This window comes from Chiloscyllium plagiosum, unplaced genomic scaffold, assembly GCF_037043375.1.
Source record: "Chiloscyllium plagiosum isolate Xiang-an unplaced genomic scaffold, Cpla_swu_hap1 HiC_scaffold_1, whole genome shotgun sequence".
Lineage (NCBI taxonomy): Eukaryota > Metazoa > Chordata > Chondrichthyes > Orectolobiformes > Hemiscylliidae > Chiloscyllium > Chiloscyllium plagiosum.
In genome coordinates this window covers 76,924,668-76,950,491 of record NW_028270139.1, presented here as the reverse complement: position 1 = coordinate 76,950,491, position 25,824 = coordinate 76,924,668, and the positions used below count along the sequence as shown (strand labels likewise).

The window sequence follows — 25,824 nt, the reverse complement described above, 5'->3', positions numbered from 1 at the left end:
TCAGATGATGGCCAGCCATCACAAGCTGCATACATTTCTCATCCATGGATATTGATATCTGACATTTACAAACTCCCATGACCATCATGCCACCTCTCCAATCCTTGCTCAGGACGCATAGATTTGTACTTCAGGGCACAAAGCAATGAGCATCAAAGGGCTGCTGCAAAGACACTTTGCACCCATGTCTTGATATGTCAGTTAGTGCATTTATAAAATAAAAAGCCTGCTTTGCTCGTCAGCAGTCCTCAGTTAAGGGGGTGGGCTTCTTGCTGTATGGTAGTGTTGCTATCAGTCTCATTTGCAGCCTTTTCCTGTCACCAGCAAAGAAAATCAGACATTCACTTCCTTGCAGCTTCTTCCATCCAGGAATCTTTCCCCACTCCATCTAAACTCACTATCACTTCCAATATCAAGGCTAAGGCTGAATGTGGCCACTCATCATTGCTCACTGCTCCTCCCTTCCTATGCTGTTTCTGTCCTGTGTTTGCTTGTGAGATACTGTGAGCTAATCAATAGCAAAGCACAAGAGAGAAAAAGTCTGTGATTGGAAGAACAGCTACTACCAGACTCTGTCACTTCCATTTGTGTGTATTTTGAAAATTGGTGGTGGCCCAGATGGAAGCACAGGGTGGGCTGGATTCTGGCCTGTGGGCTGCATATTGGACAGTCCAATAAATTGAGGCAAATTTCTCTGCAACTCAAATTCTGCCCTGCAGGGCCTTAACAGAAATCCTAAAGAACTGGAGTTAATCTATGTAGGAGGGTTTGGGCTAAAAATGACTACTTTTCAGAGCCAAAAAAGTGTGTGTACATTTTCTCTGGCACAAATTAAATCTCAATGGTATTTATGATGTGTTAGCTATGCCCTAGTCCATCTTACAAGGGCACATCATCCTCGGCATTGCTGCAGAGTCCTTGTAAGCACCTTTTACAAAAATCACTCTCAAACTTTTGCAACTAGTTCAGGCTTGATGTCAAGATAGATGAGTGCTTCAATTACTGCAGCACAATGGGACCTCAAGCATTCAGTTCCTGAAGAATGAAAGAAATGAAAATATGGGAAAAAGAGAAAGGGAATTGTAGAAAAGAGTTTCAGTCTGGAGTTATCACTGGGGAGCCACAAAGGGATAATGATCCTCCTTCCATAGACATTTCTGATTGTAAATACAGTAACAATGTTTTCTGATTGATAGGTATACAGATATGAATTCAAGAGCCATCTTTGAAACGAACATTTAAGCAGACCAGTGCCATATTGAAAGTGACTCATGTTTGTGTTTTAGGCGCAAGCGTCTGGCAGAATGGCAGGCTTTACAAAGAAAAAGTAAGTTTGGTGAGTTGGCTGAACTCCAAGGAGATGAGTATGTAAAGCAAATTACTTATGCGGGAGACGAAATATGGGTCATACTTCACCTTTATAGACCTGGGTATGTTGCTAATCCATTTCTCAGACATAACAGACTTTTTAATTGTGTTATTAACTTCAGTGTTTCAACATGCAGCAATGATAAAATCAATATTTAAGACCATAGCATCTTGCATCATATTTATTACCAATGGATTTTTTTTACACTCGGGAAAATTTACTAGTATTATTGAAATGTTTTAAATTGCAGTATAGTGCCAAGGGAACAAAATTAATGGTCTTGGTTTTGTCCATATTACAAAGTCCTTAATTTGGAAGTTTCTGGAAGCCATCTAAATATATAAAACATGTGACTGGTTACAAAGTTCTATAGGAATTAATCAAATCATTGAGTAGAGCTGAATGCACAAAACAACCAAGACCTAAGCCAAAAATCTATGGAGAGAGAATTAGAAAAGGAATGTCTCAGGCTTTACAAATCCAAAAAATATTACTAAATTTATTTTTCACTAAGTAATATTTTCAGTAAAGTATACATTGAGATACTCATGAGTCAAACAGAAGATACAAGCACACTGTTAATGCATATTCTTGGAATACTAGTTAATTTAAAAGATGGTTCTGACCAGAAAGCCATCCTGAAGGTTCTGAAAAATTAATACTAAAACTTTAAATCCAGTTTTGGAAATGAATTTTTGCCTCCCACCCAATACGTTTCCCTGTCTGCTCTGCTAAGAGCTCTGATTGGGTCGGAGTAATGCAAATACCCACAGAGCTGTTATGGTGCAGAATTCAAGTGACATACATGATCATAGGATGTTGTGGTAGAGTCCTTACTTTTGGGCCAGGTAGGCACAGGTGTAAGTTCCACTGGCTCTGGAGATGTGTCATAGCATATCTGAACAAGTTGATTAGAATATTACACATGTCCATTTTTTAGTCGTGACACATGAATCTTGCTGCTTATCCAAATATGTTTACACACCTCTAGGATATATATAGTCGTTCAATGTTAACTTGTATAGCGAAGTGGATATGGAAGCCTAAACATGACCCGTTTTCAGGATTAGTGGTACTCAATGCAGTACACTAGGCAGTGGTTTATTGTCCTCATCAAACACTGATTCAATAGAAGAAAGCATTTAATGTGAACACATTAATCAGTTTGCAAAAGACATGCAGTACAAAATGAAAATTTGTGCATCCAGATTAACAAAATAAAAATCCAATTTTTGTGACAAATCATCATTGAGGAGTTCAAATTACGAGTAATTAACTTTTGCATAAAAAATTAACGGCTTCAAGTTCTACAATTGAATTTTATGATTCAATCTCACAATATCAGCAAAAACATCTGAAATCCATATAATTAAAAAGGAATTTGGTTTAACATTAGATTTTTGTCTATGCTTAATTAAGCCCATACATCATGAAATAACATTTTATATGTTCTGTATTTCTTTTCAACTGTAACAACCCACCAGCTAATGTGATTGTTTCACACTGCTGGAATTAGTTCAATCAACAATCTTGGCTACTAAATGTATTATTTTGCTTAGAACACCATCTTGTGGTTAGGCTTCTCTCAGGTGCCAAGGAACAAATTACTGCAGATAGAGTTATAGAAATGTACAGCACAGGAACAGACCCGTCGGTTCAACTCATCCATACCAACCAGATATGCTAAATTAATCTAGTCCCATTTTCCAGCATTTGGCCCATAATCCCTCAAAACCCTTTCTATTTATGTACCCATCCAGATGCTTTTAAACGTTGTACTTGTACCAGGCTCCATCACTTTCTCTGGCAGCTCATTCCATACATGCACTTCCCTCTGCATGAAAATGTTGCCCCTTAGGTCTCTTTTAAATCTTTCCCCTCTCACCCTAAACCTATGCCCTCTACGTTTGGACTCCACTACCCTGGGGAAAAGAACTTGTCTATTTACCATATTTATGCCCTTCATGATTTTAGACACTTCTATAAGGTCACCCCTCATATTTTGATCATCCAAGGAAAATAACCCCAGCCTATTTAGCCTCTCCCTTTAGCTCAAGCCCTCCAACCCTGGCAACCTTCTTGTAAATCTTTTCTGAAACCTTTCAAGTTTCACAACACCCTTCCCATAGCAGGAATGCAGTATTCCAAACATGGCCCAACCAATATCCTATACAGCTGCAAAATGACATGCCAACTCCGATACTCAATGCATTGACCAATAAGGGCAAGCATACCAAATGGCTTCTTTACTGAGCTAAACTTTGTAGCATCCCCATTTCCCCACTCCACCCTCATCCACCCTCCCCACTCTCCCCCTTCTCATTCTGGGGAGCTTCACCTGTTATGCACACTCTCTCCCCATCACAGAAGACCTGTTCAAAATCATGCATACGTCTCTAACTTGTCACACGAGCATGTGACGTCACTGCGTAGAAACGCATAGTTTCCAACATCTCTGTCATCAAACACTGCCTTAAAAATAAGGGTCTCCCACTTAAGATGAAGGTTAGGACAAATTTCTTTACTCCAGTGGGTCATTGGTGCATAAAAACAAGGCGGGGAAGGTTATTCATGCCCTCGCGCTGCTCCCTCATTAAGTAGTCTGCTCTGATTAAAACCTCAAATCCATATTAACAATTATCTGTGAAAACGCTTCATCCACTTGCTTAAGAGTCAATCCATCTTTGTCTTAAAAATATTCAAGGATTCTGCTGCTACCACCTTTTTAGGAGTTCAAAGACTCTCAAACCAAAAAATTTCACCTCATCTGCCTTAAATGAACAATCCCTTATTTTTAAACAGTTACGCTTAGTTCTTGATTCTTCCACAAGAAGAAACATCCTCTCCATATCCACCCTGTCAAGAATCCACAGGATTTTATATGTTTCAGTCAAGTCACTCTTATTCTTTGAAGCTCCAGCACATCCAAGATTAGCCTGTCCAACTTTTCCTCATAACACAACCCACCTATTCCAGTTAAGCCTGGTAACTTTCTATAAGATGTTTCCAACACATTGAATTCTTAAGTAAGGTAACCATTATAGTGGTTAGGACTTAAAACATGGTCTCACCGGTGAGCTGTATTTTTTTTTGTTCACTCTTGGGACATGAGCATCGCTGGCTGGGTCAACATTTATTGCCCATCCATAGTTGCTCTTGAGAAGATATTGGGGAGCTGCCTTCTTGAACCGTTGCAGTCCAAGTGCTGTAGGTGGACTCTCTATACCCTAAGAGAGGGAATTCTAGGATTTTCAACCAGAAACAGTGAAGGAACAATTCTCTTGCAGCCACTGTGTTATTTGGCGAGTCCGGTTGAGACTGTACTGAAAAAAACCAATGCTCGAGATCACAGCAGGTCAAACAGCATTCGAGTCTAGATGACTCTTCAACAGAGCTGCTGTCTCCCCATGGATGCTGTGACCTGCTATGATCTCCAGCATTGGTTGTTTTCAAGCAAGTGCTGAAGATTTGTCACTGAACTGAGGACACTAATTAACCTAAACTGGAAAGAAACCTCATGAGATTAATTGAATGGTAACCTGTGAAATAAAGACTAAAATAAATAACATCTTTACGCTGAGGCACATGAATATGGATGAGAAAAATTGCTTTCACTTATACAATACATACAATATAATAAATATTTCAAAGAAGGCATTTGTCACAGAATGTCATAAAGAAGAAACAGAACAATAGCAAAAGAATTAAGGATGTGATCATAAGAGAAAGCACAATGGGAACCTATTGGGACGTGTCACTAGAGGAGGATAGTAGATGTATGCTGCAAACATAATAGAACAGAAAAAAATCTTACTTTTAAGAGAAAACCAAGACACACAGGATGAAATTTTCCCCTCTCAGGTGTGGTGTGGGTAATAGGCAAGAGTGGGAAAATATGGTGAGAATGCAAAAATCAAATTCCTGAGTATAAGAAAGATTTTCCAAATTTTCCTCTCAACCCTCAAGTGGCAACTTCAAACTATCGCCACTGAGCATTACCTACTTTATTTCCACACATTTGAATCTCATTAAAGCCCAAAATCACGTCATTTCTATGCCACTCTCAATTCTCCTCTCCCTCACCTGGACACTAGATGACATAAATGTGAATGGGTATCTGACAAATGCAGCTTGCTGAATGCTTGTCTTGGCAACATTGCAACTGCTCCTTTTGACATCCTGTGTGTTCCATGACCACGATCCTCTTTCATCCATGTAAGTTGTAATGGCATACCATCGGGCCCTTGGACCACTGCAGACACCACTTCAGCCCTTCACTGATTTACCTTAGGGCTCAGGAATACCTAGAACTTGCATGTTGTTCCAAGGTCAGTTTGAACACAGGGATGCACGCATCTCACGCATCTGCACGGGACGTATCTATGACTCTTAGCTTACTTTCTTAGTACTCTAACTTTACTCTTGCTTAGAGTCTATCTGTGTACTTCATTTGCTTTCCAGCGCACACTCACTGACTTCAGCACTAACTTTATAAGCCACAACCTCTATATCCCTTGAATTGCTTTCTTAGTGCACAGGGTCTTTAAAGTTCTCAGTTACAGACTGCTGGTCTCTGTGCCTTGCATTTCTTTTTAACACAGATGTTGAGGCAGGCAGATTGTAACCATGGGAAGCACTAACCAGTCAATCTACCAGTCAGGTAAAGGGTAGACATGTTACTGTGCAGCATTATGCGATATCAATGTCACACCTGCAGCATGAGAAAGCAGTTTAAATGGCAAACATACTGCATGTGCTTTAAGCAAATGCATAAGCAGCAGACTTGCTTCATATCCCCGGTGAATGAGTAGGAAGAGCAGAGAGCAGGAAGGGTTCATTGTTTGGAAGAATGAGATGGGTAGGAACTGTTGAATGGACATGATGCATGAAGTAGTAAGAATAGCAATTTTTATAATATGTCTGTTAAGTAGCCGATTTAGAGTGAGTGGTGCTCTGTGAGTGTAAGAACACTTCTAACTCTCCTACCACATAATTCTCCTGAGAAAGGTTCCTGCGGACATGGTTATATAATGTATGGGGTGAGGACGTTGAGGAAAGTCACTCTGAGCCATGGCAGACTAGACACCGTGAATCTCACTCAACAAAACACTTAAATTGAAAATGCGAAAAGTTTACCTTCAAATCATAAGCATAATCCCTTTCAAGCACGCTTGTTACACTGTTAATAGTTAATACTTTGTATGTATTGGAAACATTTTAAGGAAAATACGAGTTTGCTTTAATTCTTTAGTCTCACCATATTCGAGGTTTTTCAAAATGAAGACAACTGCAAATATTAGGAGTGAGTTACATCATGATTCTGTTATTTGTCTTTATAATTTGAATAATTTTCCAGATGTTTTCCTAGCTCTTCTACTGACACTCGGATGGATGAACTGGATAACTCCTCTGGAGAATTACTCAACAGTTCAGCTTTATTAATTTAAATGCAAAAATTAAGCCAAACTATAATTTGTTCCTTTCTTTATTACAACAACAGCATACCAATGTGCATTTTGATCAATCATCATTTGAGTCAACTAGCTAAGAAGTATCCAGAAACAAAATTCATGAAGGCCATTGCAAACATTTGTATTCCTAACTATCCAGATAAATATTTGCCAACAATTTTTGTGTATTTTGAGGGCCGAATGAAGAGCAGGTTTATTGGAATGGAGTGTGGAGCTCCAGATCTGAAGTTGGAAGGTAAATTATTTGAAGTACTGCTTATAGTTACAACATTTTGTGTTGGTATCATCAATTTGATATAATAAAAATATGATGATGTTGGCAATTTTTGAGAAGTTTTGTAGCTCAGGTTGATGATAAGTATATAAGTTTGCTTGCTGAGCTTGAAGGTTTGTTTTCAGACATTTCATCACCATACTAGGCAACATCATCAGTGAGAGCATGCGGTGAAGTGCTAGTGGTATGTCCCACCTCTCTATTTATACATCTTGGTTCCTTAAGGCGGGTGAATCATTTCCTGTTTTATTTTCTTTTCAGGGAAGGTAGATAGGATCTAAATCAACGTGTTTATTGATGGAATTCTGGTTAGAATGCCATGCCTCTAAGAATTCTCATGCTTGTTTTTGTTTTGCCTGTCCTAAGATGTGTGTGTTGTCCCAGTCAAAGTGGTGTCTTTCTTTGTCTGTATGTATAGAAACTAGTGATAATGAATCGTGTCTTTTGGTGACCAGTTGGTGTTCATCTGTATGTTCTCTTCGCCCTGACTTTCTGTTCTTCTTTAAAAACACAAACGTTTTGTTGGGATACAGTGTTATTAACACTGGTTGACATCTAATATGTCAGCTGAGTGAACATTTTTCATATGTGAGTCCTGGTGATGCGTTTACAAGCTGTTGAAACCTGGGACATTATGGTTAAATCCAATTCTGTTATCGTGCCATACTTTTATAAGCTCATTGACTTATATGTACAGCCAAACAGTACACACATATACATACTCACCTATTCAGAGTCATACAGCATGGAAAAAGATGCATTTGTCCAACTTGTTCATGCTGACCATATTCCCAAACCAAACTAATCCCACTTGCCTGCATTTGACCCATATCCCTCCAAACCTTTCCTGTTCACATGCTTTTTAAATGTTGTTCAAAAATAATTTAAAATTATTTTTTCTGCTATATAAACAAAACAGACACATACAATCTATCAGCAGCCCATTAGTATCTCATTAAAGCGCCTTCATGTGTGAGGCCAGATAATGAAGAACTGATTTGATGAACATATGCTATTGATCAGAAAATTCTGGCAGATGGAAGTTTCAATTACTTCATCTAAGTTATTGATACACATCGTGAAAATCTATATATCTTTAGTTGTTGAAGGAGAAGCACCCCAGTGTAATTATCAAAATAAGTAACAGAGTACCAGGAGTAAGCAAGTATCCAAATAAAATATTATTGTTATTTTGTCTCTCAAATGGCCTTTAAAAATTCAAGTCATTTGCTTTCAAAAATTCAGTGCTTATTGGTTTAAAAATACACATCACATTAATCTCCAACACTATATTTAATACCTACAAAACATCAAACTGAATTTGTGTTCATTGAAAAAACATTCACCCTATTACTGCAGGATCTCAGTGTCTGTCCCACAGATTTGTTGAGATCAAGATTCGTTAATTTATTTCTGCGAGATGCACACAACAAATATGCACTTACGTGTAGCTCATGAGTTTTCAACCTCAAAAGGTGCATACAATTGCAAGAAAAATCTGTAAGTCATCGATATGTGTGGTGAAATGTTGATGTGCACATCCCCAGGGAACACCCATTTTCCAAACTTTGCCAATCTGGGGATGATCCCTTTATCCCCTTCTCTACCCAATCAAGTATCAATCCACATCATAATTTGTCATTTTATTTCACTCAATTGAAATCACATGAGCAACCTTATCAAATGGCCTTTGAAACGCAATACAAACAACCTACAAGTCCATAAGACCATAAGACATAGGAGTGGAAGTAAGGCCATTCGGCTCATCGAGTCCACTCCACCATTCAATCATGACTGATGGGCATTTCAATGCCACTTACCCGCACTCTCCCCGTATCCCTTAATTCCTTGCAAGATTAAGAATTTATCAATCTCTGCATTGAAGGCATTTAATGTCCCAGCCTCCACTGCATTCCGTTGCAATGAATTCCACATGCTCACCATTCTCTGGCTGAAAAAATGTCTCCTCATTTCCGTTCTAAATTGACCCCCTCTAATTCTAAGGCTGTGCCCACAGGTCCTAGTAACCCCACCTGAAGGAAACAAATTCCTAGCATCCACCCTTTCAAAGTCATGCATTATCTTGTAAGTTTCTATTAGATCTCCCCTCAACATTCTAAACTCTAATGAATACAATCCCAGGATCCTTGGCCGTTCATCATATGTTAGGCCTAAATGTAGGCTCACTCTAGTCTTCATGTTTTTGATCATCTCAAAATGTTCAACCAGATCAGTCAGACATGACTTACTTTTCATAAACGTATGTTTACTTTCTTTGCTCTGCCAGTCATGCTGTCTGATGATAGTAATTTTCCTATAGTCTGTGTTAAACTAATAGGTCTCGATTATCTATTTTTTTTCTCTTTTCTTTGTTTACAAACTTCATAATCAAAATTTCTTCCCTCTTTTAAGCACACAGGTGGAATACTTTTGATATTAGAAAATCCTCTATGTCAAGTCTCATTATTTTCTAATACAATTTTTAAAGTTCATATTAAATACAAACGTTTCTCCCCTTTACTTATTTTAGGTTCTCTTGTTGGACTGATATTTAGCTCTCTTCCTCTGTTATAAAAACTCATATTTTGGCCCAGTTCTTCTGAGCAGCATCTGAAGCATTTGATGTTGTATAGTCAGAAAAGCATAACTGTTTACATTTAAAAGTATTAACCTCCAAGCAGTATCCATGGAATGATTAACATAAAAATTCAGAAGTTGCTACCAACTTCTGAGGGAGTGTTAGTGAGACATTTTCCAGCATGTAATCACTGGAAATTAATGAAGTCGTTGACAATGTGGACTTTCATCTAAACTGTACAAGTTTTTGAAAAATAATACATTGTTAAATGAGGTTTAAATTGGTATGCAATGATGGATTAACTTAATATAATTACTAATGTACACACTGAAAATCTGATTTTATATTTGTGGAATGTCAAATTTTACTATAGCCATATAAAAATCACACCACATTTTGTCTTATATTTAAAAATATTTGTTTTTTGTTACCTTCTATCTTCATCCAAACAAAAAAATCATTTATTTTGCCATCTGAAATTTTAAATTAGAAAGGAAGGATAATTAATTGCTTTTTACATCACGATTTGCTATTTATTAGAATACTTCAATGTGAATGGCTGCTTACATGTTGGCTGTTAATATTGCTGCAGATTAATACATCCTTTTGATTTAGCATCAGATTTAACTTGATATTATTAAAGGGGAAAACCATGTCACAGTGCTGAACAACCTTGTGTCATACTGAAAATAAAATCTGGGTCTTTAGCACTGTTTTACTCTTCTATATGCTTGCCAGTCTATTTCAAAAATTTATATTCAAGATTTGTAGCATCTAAGATTTGCAAAGTGACAGCATGAGCACCTGAAATGCTATAGCATACAAGGCTATGGGCGAAGAGCTGGAAAATGGGATTAGAATAGACAGATGCTTAATGACTGGCACAGACATGATGGGCCAAAGGGTCTCTTCTCTTCTGTAAAAACTCTATGACTCTCAAGTAAAAAATCTGCACACATTTTGACAATCATATTTCAGATTGCTTCTGAAAAGCCAGATATTTTAACAAAACTTTAAACAGACAATACACCTAGCTTTTTGAGCTTCAGTGCAATGCTGATCTACTGGACTTTCCAGATAATGGAATATCAATGGTCATTGACAGTGAACGATACCTCACAAAATGTTTTGTTTATCTTTAGAATATTATAGGAAGTTAGGGATTTTAGTTTGACATACGCAGAATATAAGATGAAAGAGAAACTAGTGTAGAAAAACTAACCAGAACAAAACAAAACAATTTTGAGTTCTTAGTTATAGTGTGTAGAAGGCAGGAAATAAAACATGATTATTTGAATAATAGTAAAAAAACTCATTTCCAGCTATACTATATTTTAAGTATTTTTCAGGTCAATCTCATAGAAAAAAATCGAGTCCCTGTTTGGAACCATAAGAAACAATTAGCCCAGACAATTGTAGCCTCATGAAAGTTGAATAGTTCAATGAAAACTTGTCATGTTAATCACATCAGATCAATTTATTACATTGCACATCATTTGTGATATTCCAAACAAGTTTATTTGAAGTGTATTGTTCACTCTGTTAAACAAATGTCAATTGTTCTACTACCGAAAGGCCACCTCCTTTAACAGGTGAGCTGACAGACCGGTGAAATGTTTTTTGAATATCAAAATTGACTTTTCTCTTCCAGCATCTGTGGAGACAAATCATAGTTAACATTTCAGTTTGAGTGACCATTCCTCACATAGTTTTAGAGATGTACAGCATGGAAACAGACCCTTCAGTCCATCCCGTCCATGCCGACCAGTTATCCCAACTCAATCTAGTCCCACCTGCCAGCACCCGGCCCATATCCCTCGAAACTCTCCCTATCCATATATGCATCCAGATGCCTTTTAAATGTTGCAATTGTACCAGCTTCCACCACATCCTTTGGCAGCTCATTCCATACACGTACCACCCTCTGCCTGAAAAAGTTGCCCCTTAGGTCCCTTTTATATCTTTCCCCTCTCACCATAAACCTATGCCCTCTAGTTCTAGACTCCCCCACTCCAGGGAAAAGACTTTGTCTATTTATCCTATCCATGCCCCTCATGATTTTGTAAACCTCTCTAAAGTCACCCCTCAGCCTCTGACGCTCCAGGGAAAACAGCCCCAGCCTGTTCAGCCTCTCCCTATAGCTCAAATCCTCAAACCCTGGCAACATCCTTGTAAATCCTTTCTGAACCCTTTCAAGTTTCACAACATCTTTCCAATAGGAAGGACACCAGAATTACATGCAATATTCCAACAGTGGCCTAACCAATGTCCTGTACAGATGCAACATGACCTCCCAATTCCTGTATTCAATACTCTGACCAATAAAGGAAAGCATACCAAACGCCTTCTTCACTATCCTATCTACCTGCGACTCCACTTTCATGGAGCACTTCCAAGGTCTCTTTATTTAGCAACACTCCCTAGGACCTTACCATTAAATGTATAAGTCCGGCTAAGATTTGCTTTCCCAAAATGCAGCATCTTATATTTATCTAAATTAAACTCCATCTTCCATTTGTCTGGCCCATTGGCCCATCTGATCAAGATCCCGTTGTAATCTGAGATAACCTTCTTTGCTGTCCACTACACCTCAAATTTTGGTGTCATCTGCAAACTTACTAACTATACCTCTTATGCTCACATCCAAATAATTTATATAAATGAAAAGTAGTGGACCCAGCACCGATCCTAGTGGCACTCCACTGGTTACAGGCCTCCAGTCTGAAAAACAACCCTCCACCACCACCCTCTGTCTTCTACCTTTGAGCCAGTTCTGCATCCAAATGGCTAGTTCTCCCTGTATTCCATGAGATCTAACCTTGCTAATCTGTCTCCCTTGGGGAACCTTGCCGAACGCCTTACTGAAGTCCATATAGACCACATCTACCACTCTGCTCTCATCAATCGTCTTTGTTAATTCTTCAGAAAACTCAATCAATTTTGTGAGACATGATTTCCCACGCACAAAGTCATGTTGACTATCCCTAATCAGTCCTTGCCTTTCCAAATACATGTACATCCTGTCCCTCAGGATTCCCTCCAACAACTTGCCCACCACCGAGGTCAGGCTCACTGGTCTATAGTTCCCTGGTTTGTCCTTATCGCCTTTCTTAAATAGTGACACTACGTTAGCCAACCTCTAGTCTTTCAGCACCTCACCTGTGAGTATGGATGATACAAATATCTCAGTAAGGGGCCCAGCAATCACTTCCTTCGCTTCCCACAGAGTTCTAGAGTACACCTGATCAGGTCCTGGGGATTTATCCACTTTTACGTGTTTCAAAACATCCAGCACTTCCTCCTCTGTAATATGGACCTTTTTCAAGTTGTCACCATCTATTTCCCTATCGTCTATATCTTCCATGTCCTTTTCCACAGTAAATACTGATGCCAAATATTTGTTTCGTATCTCCCCATCTCCTGCGGCTCCACACAAAGGGCGCCTTGCTGATCGGGGCCCTATTCTTTCCCTAGTTACCCTTTTGTCCTTAATATATTTGTAAGAACCCTTTGAATTCTCCTTAACTCTATTTGCTAAAGCTATGTCATGCATTTCCACTCAGCATCTCCAGAGATGCTGACAGAACTGCTGAGCGTTTCCAGCGATTTCTGTTTTTGTTTCTGCTTTATAGCATCCACGGCTCTTTTGGTTTTTATTGACTTTGTTTCTTGCTGCAGAAAGCCCATCACATCTCATTCCCACTGTTGCTAAAATTCCCCGAAGGTAGGGCATGTTGAAGCTCCAATTTAATATGGTTAACTGTAATTTTACCAAAACCCCTCCTTCTGGCATTGACTCACCTTGTGTTGGTTAGTAAAGTTCTCCCCGACATCCGCATCAGCGAAACTATATTGCACTTCTGGTTTTAAAATGAGAGAATAATGTCTTGGTATTGTACACAGACACTTAAGATTGAGCTGCTTACAATTTTTGGATATCCAACCTTCTGTTTCCAATTATTTACACCAAAGATCTTCTATAACGATAGAATAAAAAATTACTCACACCACATTAATTTAAAACATAAAAACTCTAAATTATCAAATAGTGATTTTAATTTCCAAAGCCAAATGGAAAACTGCAAGATATGGCTAATATCCAAGATAATGCAAAGCACTCTAATTTATTTTCAGAGCTGGAGTGGAAACTAGCAAACACTGGTGCAATAAAGACCAATTTAGAAGAGAATCCCAAAAAAAAGGTTGTGGACATGATGACATCATCAATTCGAGATTGTTCTGTTCAACATTGTAAAGAAAGTGACACCGAACAAACTTGATATTAACAATAAATATCACTACCTCAACTGTACTGATTAAAAATGTTTTATATATAAGCAGTTTGACTTTCATTTCTACTTTGCTATAAACCATGGTTGAGTGTTAGCTTTATTATGTCAGATAGGTCATTCAAATACAAAATTCGATACAATTTCAGATGAGATTATGTGAAGTCTATGGAGTAATGACACCTGAATTTACAACCTTTTTTCTTAGAGGGAAGAATCTTACCACTGTTGACATCCAAATAACACTATGAGTAGAATCTTCTGAGGCACTGAACCATGCATGCATTGGTGAGAAAGTTGGGAAAATTATATGAGGTGTCCAGCAAGGAATTTCTCAATGTTGAGAGCAAAATATCTCATTTTCCAACTGTGTTGAAATTTGAGATGGAATTCTCATCAGTGAATGGCAAGAGGACTATTATCATTATTAGTTAATCTTGTCTCATTAATATGCAGTTTCGCACCATCACACATCTATATAAAAACAAGATAGCGTCAATTCCTGATATGAAAGTCAAAACATTACCTGGCGACTTCAGCTCACCACCTCTCCTACAGACCTCCATCTTGGGACACCAGTCACAAAACATCTCAAAGCACATTTCCTGGATGTTAGTGCCTGCATTTCCCCATTCACAGACATAGGCATTGGACATGCACCAGCATCACCAAAATATTATGGTGCATTTCTGATGCACGTAAAATAAAGTTCAGCATTTCAATGTTGCACTTTGGAGTGTACCAATACCTTTCATTGCAATGCTACCACCAGGACACATTGCATGCAGGTACAAACACTCAACTCATGGATTTGACAAAGATACATCTCAGGGTTTCTCACTTGCTATCTTAGCTCTTACTCACTCTGTGCCTACTTGGATGTTCACTACATCTATCTTGCATCCCTTCCATTTTTGCACTTTGCCTGCTCAGCCAGAAGCTCATAATACCTCTGCATTGATTTGTCTTTTAGCACACACATAAAGCCAGGCATCTTGTCAATGGTTATTAGCAGCCATTTGTCAAAAGTGGTGCACATTTCTTTTGTTATTGATTCACGTGGTCAGCCAGAAGTTATTGCCTTTCCTAGATGCTCTCAAGAAAGTGGTGGTGAGCTGCCTTCTCAAAAGCTGGCAAACTATTTATTGCAGGTAGATCCAGAATGCTATTAGGGAGGATGTCAAATATCAGGCACCAAATCTCTAGTATGTTAACCCTGTGACACTAAAGGAATGGTGATATATTTCTAACTCAGGATACTTGGTTTGGAGAGGAACTTGCAGCTAAGTCTACCTGTGCTTCTACTGCTTTTGTCCCTCTCGGTATGAGGGTTGGTTTTGGAAGGTTCAGTCTGAGGAGTTTTGGTGAATGTTGCTGTATGTCAATCTCATACCCGCACAATGTGCCAGCAGTGTCTGTGGCAAACACACTGTACGTGAAAAACCAAATGGCCATATCTCAAAATGTAAGGGGAATAGTTCTCAGTCAAGTCAGACAGCCTTCAAACAGAAGATCCTGGCACATGAAAGCAATAACAGTCTCCAATGTCACAGGGGTGGGGGAGTCATTAGGTTTTAGAGTATTTGGGAATCTATACTGAATGTGGGGAAAGTACAGAAGATGTTGCAGGAGGCACATCAGCTCTATTTAAGTGGGATAGAATCACGTAAGGACAGTTTCACAGAGCTGTATAAAGCAGGAAAGGCATTTTATGTGGATGCCCATATCGAATACTCTGGAATGAATGTGGACAAAATGGAGCAACAGTGAACTGAAAGAATATGAACATATTTGAATGCTGTATAAACATACATTTACAATGAGATGTATGCTAATGCTTGACTTTTTGCATATAATTTTGGCAACTGGGTTTTAAAATTTATTTAACTTTGTTTTCAGAAGATAATCCATGAAAACAAGTAACTGTAGAAAACAGATCCTTAACTTCACAAAACTAATCCCATGTAAAAAAGAAACTAAAAGATTCTGCAAAGGGATGGGGTGAAGGGTCGTGGTTAAAGGTTGCTCTTGTCATTCTATCCTTAAAAATTGTGGAAATATTCACAGGGAACATCAGTGGCAAAAGTTTCATGTCAATGACTATTCATCAAAACATGGAAACTTGGAAACAAATATCAATATTGATTATTAATATAAAGAGATGTAAAAAGCAGTGGGGGAGATGAACAAGATGAAAGAGATTGATATTTTAATTTTTCATAGTATTTCAGCTGGCACGGCAACTGCATCTCAAAGTACCAATCTTCATTTCAAATCCAATAAAATTATTAAACATGAATTCTAATCCATTCTTTTTACTTCCTGTTTGCATCTGAGGATTCTTTAACCTCTTTGAAAACTTAATTGTTCTTGGATCCCAGAGGTTGTTTGATAAAGGCACCCAGTTAAAAGTCACAATAATATGGAAGAAATTAGTACAGTGGTATCTCAGTGGGCAGCTTTATTCAAGATCAGCAGTAAGAGCGAGCCTTCACCGTTAACCACAGAATCCAGGCCAGTTGCAGGAGAGAAGAATGTAAGAAATAGAGCAGGAGTAAGCCACCTGGCCCCTTGAGACTCGTCCGCCATTCAATAAGATCATGGCTGATCTTTCTGTGGACTCAGCTCCACGTAACCACTCAATCACCATAACCCTTAATTCCTTTACTGTTCATAAATCTATCTACCCTTGCTATAGAAACATTTAATGAGGTAGCCTCGACTGCTTCACTGGGCAGGGAATTCCACAGATTCACAACCCTTTGGGTGAAGAAGTTCCTCCTAAACTCAGTCCTAAATCTGCTCCACCTTATTTTGAGGCTATGACCCCTAGTTCTAGTTTCCTGGCAGCGTAAAAACCCTCTCTGCTTTTATCTTATCTGTTCCCTTCATAATTGTATTTGGTTCTATAAGACCCCTTCACTCTTCTAAATTCCAACGAGTCGAGTCCAACTCAATCTCTCCTCACAATCCAACCCTCTCAACTCCAAATCAACCTAGTGCCAGTACATTCTTTCTCAAGTAAGGAGACCAAAACTGGACACAGTACTCCAGGTGTGGTCTCACCAGAACTTTGTATAGCTGCAGCATAACCCCCTTTGTAAAGTCCATTCCTCTAACAGTGAAAGGTATTATTCAATTTGCTTTCTTAATTATCTGCTGCATATGCGAACCAACTTTTTGTGATTCATGCACAAGGAGACCCAGGTCCCTCTGCACATCAGTATGCTGCAATTTTTCACCATTTAAACAATAGCCAATTTTGCTGTTATTCCCATAAAAATGGTTGACTTCATATTTACCAACATTGTACTCCATCTGCCAGACCCTTGTCCACTCACTATATCCCTTTGCAGACTTTCAATGTCTTCTGCATACTTTGCTCTATCACTCATCTTAGCGTCATCTGCAAACTTTGACACACTTCACTTGGTCCCCAACTCTAAATCACCTATGTAAATTGTAGACAACTGCAGTCCCAACACTGATCCCTGAGGCACAGCATTAGCCTCTGATCACCAACCAGAAAAATACCCATTTATCCTGATTCTTTGCTTTCTGTTAGTTAACAAATCCACTATCCATACTAATACATTACCCACAACTCTATGCACCTTTACCTTATGCTTCAGTTTTTTGTGGGGCACCTTGTTGAATACCTTATTGAAATTCAGAGACACTACATCCACCGGTTCCCCGATGTTCATAATGTCCTCAAAGAATTCCAGTAAATTAGTTATACGTGACCTGCCTTTAATGAACCCGTGAAGAAAGTGAGGACTGCAGATGCTGGACAGTTAGAATCCAAAAGTATGGCACTGGAAAAGGCATAGCAGGTCAGGCAGCATCTGAGCAGCAGAAGAGTCAAAGATTTGGGTGTAAGCCCTGATGAAGGGTTTATGCCTGAAACGTCAACACTCCTTGGATGCTGCCTGACCTGCTGTGCTTTTTCCAGCGTCACACTTTTTTCCTCTTTCATGAACCCATGATGTGTCTGCCTGATTGGACAATTTCTACCCGGAAAGAAGTCAGATCTCTGAAAAAACAATTCTTCTGATGTCTTTCCGTGCTTTTTCCCTGTAAAAATACCCCATTTGTCCTTTTCAGATAATGCCATAGATCATGGCAGATTTGGCACTTCTGGTTTCTATTTTGTTTGTTTGTTATTGTTTCAGCCAGTGAGCTAGTGAGCTCTGTGGTTTTCACTAGAATGGTTTTTAAACCTTTCCATTCCACAGTTATATTTCTGGGCATATCAAAGTTCACACACCTTTCATCCCTGTTGCCAGTGTGACATAATAAAACGTTTTTTTTTGGCTCTGTCTGACGATGAATAGTTGGAAATTGGTTAATTTTACTTTGTGCTCTTTTGGTAATCTTAGTGGTCTTTTGCCTCAACATTAAGCATTTCCATTGCATGAAGTGGCCACACCAATAAGCTATTGTTTGGAAATCTTTGCTGGACTCAGTTTGATTTGGTGTACTTAAATGCCTACATGTTGCATTTCTAGTGAAAATGAAACCAAAGATACGATTTTTTGAAACTCCAAACTTGAAATATGCTTTGAGATATGGTCAGTGAGCTGTACTGTTCTCAAGGTATATTTGGTCTTCAGTATCTTCGGATGTTTCTCACTGCAATAAGTTCCCCAGCTGCAGCATAGTTATTTGATAAGTTCACACATGTTGTAACTTTTTTTTCTTGAAACCAGCTTTCCACTTCATTCTGTTTGCTGGAAGCTCTCTTCTTGTTACTCATTTGCCATCCATGGTGTGTTCTGCGTGGGCTCGTATCTTGGAATGTGAAACATCATGATTGCTTGATCTCAGACAAGGTGAGCACTATTAGCAGAAATGGAGTTTCCACTGCATTGTCTGGCAGTGCTTATCAAATCCCAACTATTCAGTGCTGAAAATGCTTTAAACGTGGTTCATGCTTCTTTGTGAATTACCACAAATATATGCCCACTGATTCTTGATCGTTTCACCGAAAGAAAACGATCTGCTTTGTCTAAATTCCTCAGTTTTTGAAAACCTCTATTGAACTGCCTCACAGCGTTCACTGCTCCAAAACTTGCAATTTCTCCAATACATATGTAACTGAAATTTCTTACTCGTGGAACCATTCTTGTGATTTTTCTGCACTCTCTTCAATGTCTTCACATTCTTCTTGAAGTTTGGTGCGTATACTTCAGTTGGCTGCAGCATTATTTTATACAGTTAAACAAAACACTTTCATTTTTGTACTAAGAATAAGGCCCAGATGTTTTAGACTTTGTTAATGATTCTCTCAACCTTAAATTATGTATACAAATTTACATTTTGATCCCTCTGCTCCTTCATTCACTTTAGAATTATACCCTATATTTTCTATTGTCTTTCCACATTCTTCCAACAAGAATTAATCAATTCACTCTTCTCTTCATTAAATTACATCTGTCACTTGTCTCATTTCACCATCTTGTTTCTATCACAATTCCACACGATTCCCCTCATAATTCACAGTATATCCAAGTCTTCATCATCTATCAACTGCTTTCTCCATCTGTCCTGCCACTTTTCGGTGATCTGTGCAGGTGTATATAAGGTCCCTCTACTCCTACATCCCCTTGCATTGAATTGAACGACGTGGTTTACATTGTCTCTCAATCTTCTTCCAACCAAAGTGCATCACCTCACACTTGAATGTCACCAGCCACCTATCCTCCTAACTTGTCAATGTCCTTTTGGAGTTTCACACTGTACAATTTCTCAATGTTTACAGCCATCTGCAAACTTTGAACTTCCAACCTCCAAAGCAGGATCCAGATTGTTAACATAACGTACATCAACAAAGACCATGGCAAGAATTGGGTCAGTGGGACTATCTGTGCAGCAGTGGCCCCGCCTCTCCCACGATCACAACAATGGAGAGAATTGGGTCAGTGGGACTCTCCCAGCGAACCTCGCGCACGGGGCCTGCGCAAGGAGATCGCGCTGAGCTCGAGCAACGTTGGCAGTTATTGCAGGAAAAAAAATGCTCGCGACTGATGGATGACCGGTAAATTAAATCATGTAAATTATTACAGACGCCCAACCTCCGTTTCAGATATCTCCCTGATTAATCAGGGAAGGAGAAAAGAAACAGGACATTTCCAACAGCAACATTGCATCGTTATGTAAGTGTTGGATGAAAATTATATTCTATATGGAAAGTAGTGCGCAGTATCTTGTTTCTTTTAGAAAATATGCCGCTTGTTAAAGATTGCAGTTCAATTTAATTTTAATCGGCGTGAGCATTGATGTTTTTGTTTCGAGGATAGCTCTTTAAAAAAAACAAAATGGATCGGTGTAATTTAGTGCAGCCCCTCAGACGCGGTATTGACTGGCTGCCCGAGCTGTCTATCACGGCCGCCGAGGATGGACAGTCGCGGCTCGGACAAGAACGTTTGATTGCTAACAGAATTTTTTAAAAACCCAAAGAACTGCGGATGTTGGAAATCAGAAACAAAATACCCCCCTCCCCCGGAATCTGCCGTCTGGCAATCTCTGTGGAGAGAAATCAGAGTTCAGGTTTCGGCTCCGGTGACCCTCCTTCAGAACTGGGGTGATCCCTAACGGTCTCTGGGCATCAGTTTATTCGTTAGAATGAAGAAGAAATGAGGGGGTGGGGGTACAGCCTGTATGTGTTGTGCGGCGGTGCAGGGGAGGAGAGAGAGAGAAATGAAATAAAGGTAGGTATTTAAATGGGATATGGAGTCCTTTATTTCAAGTTTATATTATTTGTTAGTTCAGTGTTTTGACCTCAAGTACTTGCCTGATTTCGAGCTATCGCGTACTTCCCATTCTGTCTCTTGTTATTGAAGCTCCGCACTGCGCATGTGTGGAGCGATGGTTTCCCCCTCCTCCTCCTCCTGGGGGGCGGGGCAGTTATTTTCACCGCATTGTTTTTCAGTCTTTTATTCCTCGTGGGCAATTTCGCGAACATATGAAACGGTTTTTCTTTTCATAGCAATAGTATTAATTACTTTTAAAAAGAACACCCAGATGTCTGGAGGTTTCGTTACCGACTTAATAAATTACTTGCATGCATCCATCCAAACAAAACAACGTAAATTAATGTATTTCTTTCAGTATTGTATAATTGATTTTAAGCTTCCCCACCAACTTAACGACACCAATTTATCAGCAGTATTGCCAAATGTCGAGATAAGAGTAGTGCTGGAAAAGCAGAACAGGTCAGGCAGCATCCAGGAAAATCGATGTTTCGGGCAAAAGCCCTTCATCAGGAATGCCTAGTATTGCCAAATGTGCTGAACTGATTTAAGAAAAATACTCCGTCAAGGATGTGGACAGCACTTATTGCCCCCATGTTCCTCGAGAAGAGATGGCGTGAGCTTCATGAACCATCACAGTTCATGCAGTGAAACAGCATCCACATTGCTGTTATGAAAGGTGTAAAGTTCCAGGTTTGGGCTATTTGGAGGGGAACATGCAGGGTGATGTTCCAAAGTATCTATTTCCCTTGTCACTGATTTCGAAGGTGCCACCAAAGGAACCTGCTAGTTGTTGTAGCTTATCTTGTAGATATTAAGTATTCTACTTTAAATTGTCATAAACAGGGGTTCATCTATATACGCAGTTCACTAGCTGATCATGTTGGGTCTTGTGTACACACTTTTTAAATCAAACTTGCATCAATCAATTTACATTTTTCATTTGTAGATGTGCACCAAACCATATCCTCATTGGATCTGATATGTGAAGTGGCACATGTAGGATAGATATGAGACATTGGTGTAGGTTGACTTTTACAATCATGGTTGCTACATCACTCATCTTCGTTGTGGCGCATATGATGGCTAATGTCTCCGAAGTGAAAATCGATATTTTGTCCTTTATTTCGTAATTGCAAGTTGTAATGATTTTAATGAGGTCAGCCAGGTGGACCTCATAGAATATGAGTTCCCTGATTGGAGGTGTTAATCTGATCCAATCAGGGAGCTCAAGCTGACAGATAAGTGCTGCATTTTGGGAAAGTGAATTGTAGCAGGACTTATATACTTAATGGTAAGGGCCTAGGGAGTATTGATGAACAAAGAGCCCTTGGAGTGCAGGTTCATAGCTCCTTGAAAATAGAGTCGCAGGTAGGTAGGATGGTGAAGAATATGTTTGGTATGCTTTCCTTTATTGGTCATGTTGGGAGGTCATGTTGCTGCTGCACAGAATGTTGGTTATGCCAGTTTTGGAATGTTGTGTGCAATTCTGGTCTCCTTCCTATCAGAAGGATGTTGTGAAACTTGAAAGGGTTCAGAAAAGATTTACAAGGATGTTGCCAGGGTTGGAGGATTTGAGCTATAGGGAGAGGCTGAACAGGCTGGGGCTGTTTTCCCTGGAGCTTCAGAAGCTGAGGGGTGACCTTATAGAGGTTTATAAAATCATGAGAGGCATGGATCAGGTAAATAGACAAAGTCTTTTCCCTAGAGTCGGGGAGTCCAGAACTAGAGGGCATAGGTTTAGGGTGTGAGGGGAAAGATATAAAAGAGACCTAAAGGGCAACCTTTTCACCCGGAGGGTGGTGCGTGTGTGGAATGAGCTGCTAAAGGAAGTGATGGAGGCTAGTAAAATTGCAGCATTTAAAAGGCATCTGGATGGGTACATGACTAGGAAGTGTTTGGAGGGATATGGGCCAAGTGCTGGCAGGTGGGACCAGATTGGGTTGGGGTATCTGGTTGGCATGGACGAGTTGGCTTGTCACTGGCCCCTTGGGTGTTTCCTTTCTTCCTGGTGGTGGAAGCCGAATAAAGTTTTATGCATTCGTTCATTCACTGTGTCTTATACCTATACACACGCAATGTAGGTGCTGCAGAAAACTAAATGGTATCGCTGTTAGGCAATAGTGAGGGTGAAAAAAGAACAGGAGTTTCAGCCATCCTGTTTGCGCTGATGCCAACACTGAGGTTTGGAGTCAGGAAGTTCCACCAATACCTTTACAAATGTAAATTTGTAATAATAGTGGACCACAACCCCTTGCTAGATCTATTAAAAGAGGACAAGGCAAAACTGGGTGGTATGGTGGCTCAGTGGTTAGCACTCCTGCCTCACAGCACCAGGGTCCCAGGTTCGATTTCAGCATCGGGTGACTGTCTGTGTGGAGTTTGCACATTTTCCCTGTGTCTGTATGGGTTTCCTCCTACAGTCCAAAGATGTGCAGGTCAGGTGAATTGGCCATGCTAAATTGCCCATAGGTTAGGTGCCTTAGTCAGAGGGAAATGGATCTTGGGTGGGTTACTCTTCGGAGGCTTGGTGTGGACTTGTTGGGCTGAAGGGCCTGTTTCCACACTGTAGGGAATCTGGTAAATCTAATAAACTGCCTATAGCATTGGGTCGAGATCAGAGGTGGGCTCTGATATTAAATTAGAAGTTGGAGCATTGCTGGCAGATACACCACTGGAAGAGTCTGTAATGATTCTAAATTTTCTGGACTCACTTCCAGTCACAGCTGGACTTATGACGCAGAAAAATCTGGTGCAGGCAAAGCTGAAACAACTCATGGTGATGGGAGAAACCAAAGAGCCATCACAACCAGAATTGAAACCTTTTTGGACCCAGAGAGACCGAATTACAGTAGAGGATGGCATATTATTATAGGGAGCAAGAGTGATTGTCCTGAGCAAATGTACTGGCCAAACTCCTCCAGGGTCATCCAGAGTTTTCGTAAATGAAGATGTTGGTGAGACATTATGTCTGGTGGCCAGGATTGGATGCAGATATATGTCATTAGTGGGGCAGTGCCAAACAAAGACAAAAATTACCACCAGCAACTCCGCCACATTGGTGATGGATTCATTTACATGTTGACAGTGCAGGTTCTTTCTTGGGCTGTATGTTCTTACTCGTTGTGGACACCCACTAAAAGTTGCTGGTCATGCATAGAGTTCATTCATCGAACATGGAGGTGATGATTGAAAACCTGTGTGCATTTTTTACAATATACAAACTCCTGGAAGTGTTGGTCAGAGATAATTGGCCATTCTTTACCAGCAAGGAATTTGAGTACTTCATAAAATCGAATGGTATTTCACATATATGGGCAACTCCATACCATCCATCATCCTATTGCCAACTTTAAGTACATTTAAGTTGTCATTGGACAAGCATATGGACGTACATGGAATAGTGTAGGTTAGATGGCCTTCAGATTGGTATAGCAAGTCGGCGCAACATCGAGGGCCGAAGGGCCTGTAGTGCGTTGTAATGTTTTATGTTCTAGAAAGAGCTGTCCAATCTTTCGAAGGCAGGTTTAAAGCAACAGCTTACAGCTTCACTAGATATCAAATTGATTATCGGACCACCCCTCATGCAACCCCAGGGATAGCTCCAGCAGAGTTGCTCATGCAGACCAGACTGTGCACCAGGTTAAATCTGATCTTCCTAGACTTGGGGAGGTGGCTCAAATGGCATCAGGAATGCCAATGTCACTCCATTAAGTGAGAGACAGTTTAGAATAGAAGTTTATTGTCATGTGTACTTTTATATGAAAACTATAGTGAAACATGTTTTAAGTCACCCCAGCATGGTGCCTACACTTCAGGGAACAAAGTTTGGCGTAGGAACCACAGGAATGACCCTACATGGGTAAGAGGCATGGTTGACGTGAGGTCAGGTCCAATGCTGTATGAAGTTCTGACTCTCGAATGGTGCGTGAGCAAAATGTGTTTGGCTCCTCGACAGCCTTTCTGACTTTTGGAACCCATGGGCTCTCCCCCTCTCTCTGTCAATCATTGAAGAGACCTTGGAATCTGAGATGGACATGGTAGAAATCGCCGGCTGTGCACTTTTGCTGCCTATAAAACAGAATGAATTTCTTCCAAGATGCTCCAGATGTTAGAGGTGAGCTACTGTTCATATCTGCTATATCAAAGACAGAGTTGGAGGAACCTGACCCAGTGCTAAAACGCCCAGGAGGAGCTACAAATAAAGAACCAGCTTATGTCCTTGGAATCGGAGTGGGAGGGTCATAGTGGTTGTAGCAAGGTCAGCCAGGTTGACCTGATAGAATGAGTTTCCTGATTGGGATTGTTAATCTGGTTGAATCAATGGCCCTGTGAACAATTGATTATAGTGTAGAAAATCCAGACATTCACAGCTTTTAGGCTACGTTTTGAAACAAAACTGATCGGAGTCGGGCACATATATAGTTTCTCTTCTAGTCTGACCTATAGGTAAGTCAGACCAACTGCATTATGGTTGATGTTTAATTGCTCTCCAGGCAATTAGGGATGGCCTGTGAATGCTAGTTCAGCCAGCAATGCCCACATCATGTGAATGAACATTTTAAAAAAAAAAGGACAATGCAGAGAAAGCATAGTTGCCTTGGTGTAAAAGTTTCCCTTGTGAAGTGTTCAGACCAGGAGGATTTTGTTCGAAATTAGCGAAAGACTTCACACTTTACAGGATAGTACTGGGAAGAAGCATGTGATAAAATGTGATAGAAAGGCAATTAATCAAGATTTGAAAAGCTTTAAAGTTTTGGATAGATGAGATAGTTTGTGTGTTTTGAGATTTTTCAAACTGTGTTCTATATTCAGCTTGTCTTTTTTCCATTTTCATATACAAAACAACTAATAGATTTAAACATTGCTAGAAGAAGACAAGATTTTGAAACTTTTTGATTTGTACTCATCAGAACAAGGCTGCGAGAAGGAGATTTGAAAATGGCCTGTCATTTTATACAGCATGAGAAGAGGATGCTGAATTGTTTGGCCTGTTTATGCTGGCAAAAGGAATTTTTCATACTTTGAGCCATTTTTTTTTACACAAAAGGGATGATTGAGATGATCCTCATGATAACAGCCTTAACA

At 39.6% G+C, this 25,824-nt stretch overlaps 2 protein-coding genes across 3 annotated transcripts in view; both read left to right on the top strand.

The window, feature by feature from the left end:
* The window catches only part of LOC122554981 (phosducin-like protein 2), a 29,314-nt gene extending 15,342 nt beyond the window's left edge, over positions 1 to 13,972 (top strand). Inside the window, exons 4-6 of the mRNA XM_043700479.1 lie at positions 1,287 to 1,430; positions 6,870 to 7,075; positions 13,827 to 13,972. Coding sequence (XP_043556414.1) covers positions 1,287 to 1,430; positions 6,870 to 7,075; positions 13,827 to 13,972 — 496 coding nt within the window. The remainder of the gene's footprint in view (positions 1 to 1,286; positions 1,431 to 6,869; positions 7,076 to 13,826) is intronic.
* Positions 13,973 to 19,940: 5,968 nt separating this feature from the next.
* Positions 19,941 to 25,824, top strand: part of clocka (clock circadian regulator a) — a 142,654-nt gene continuing 136,770 nt past the window's right edge. The window contains exon 1 of one of the 2 annotated variants that reach the window (XM_043690694.2): positions 19,941 to 20,139. The gene's annotated coding sequence lies outside the window, so the exon portion shown is untranslated. Of the gene's footprint in view, positions 20,140 to 20,396; positions 20,695 to 25,824 lie in introns of those variants that run through there. The other variant, XM_087988202.1, reaches the window with a different exon arrangement.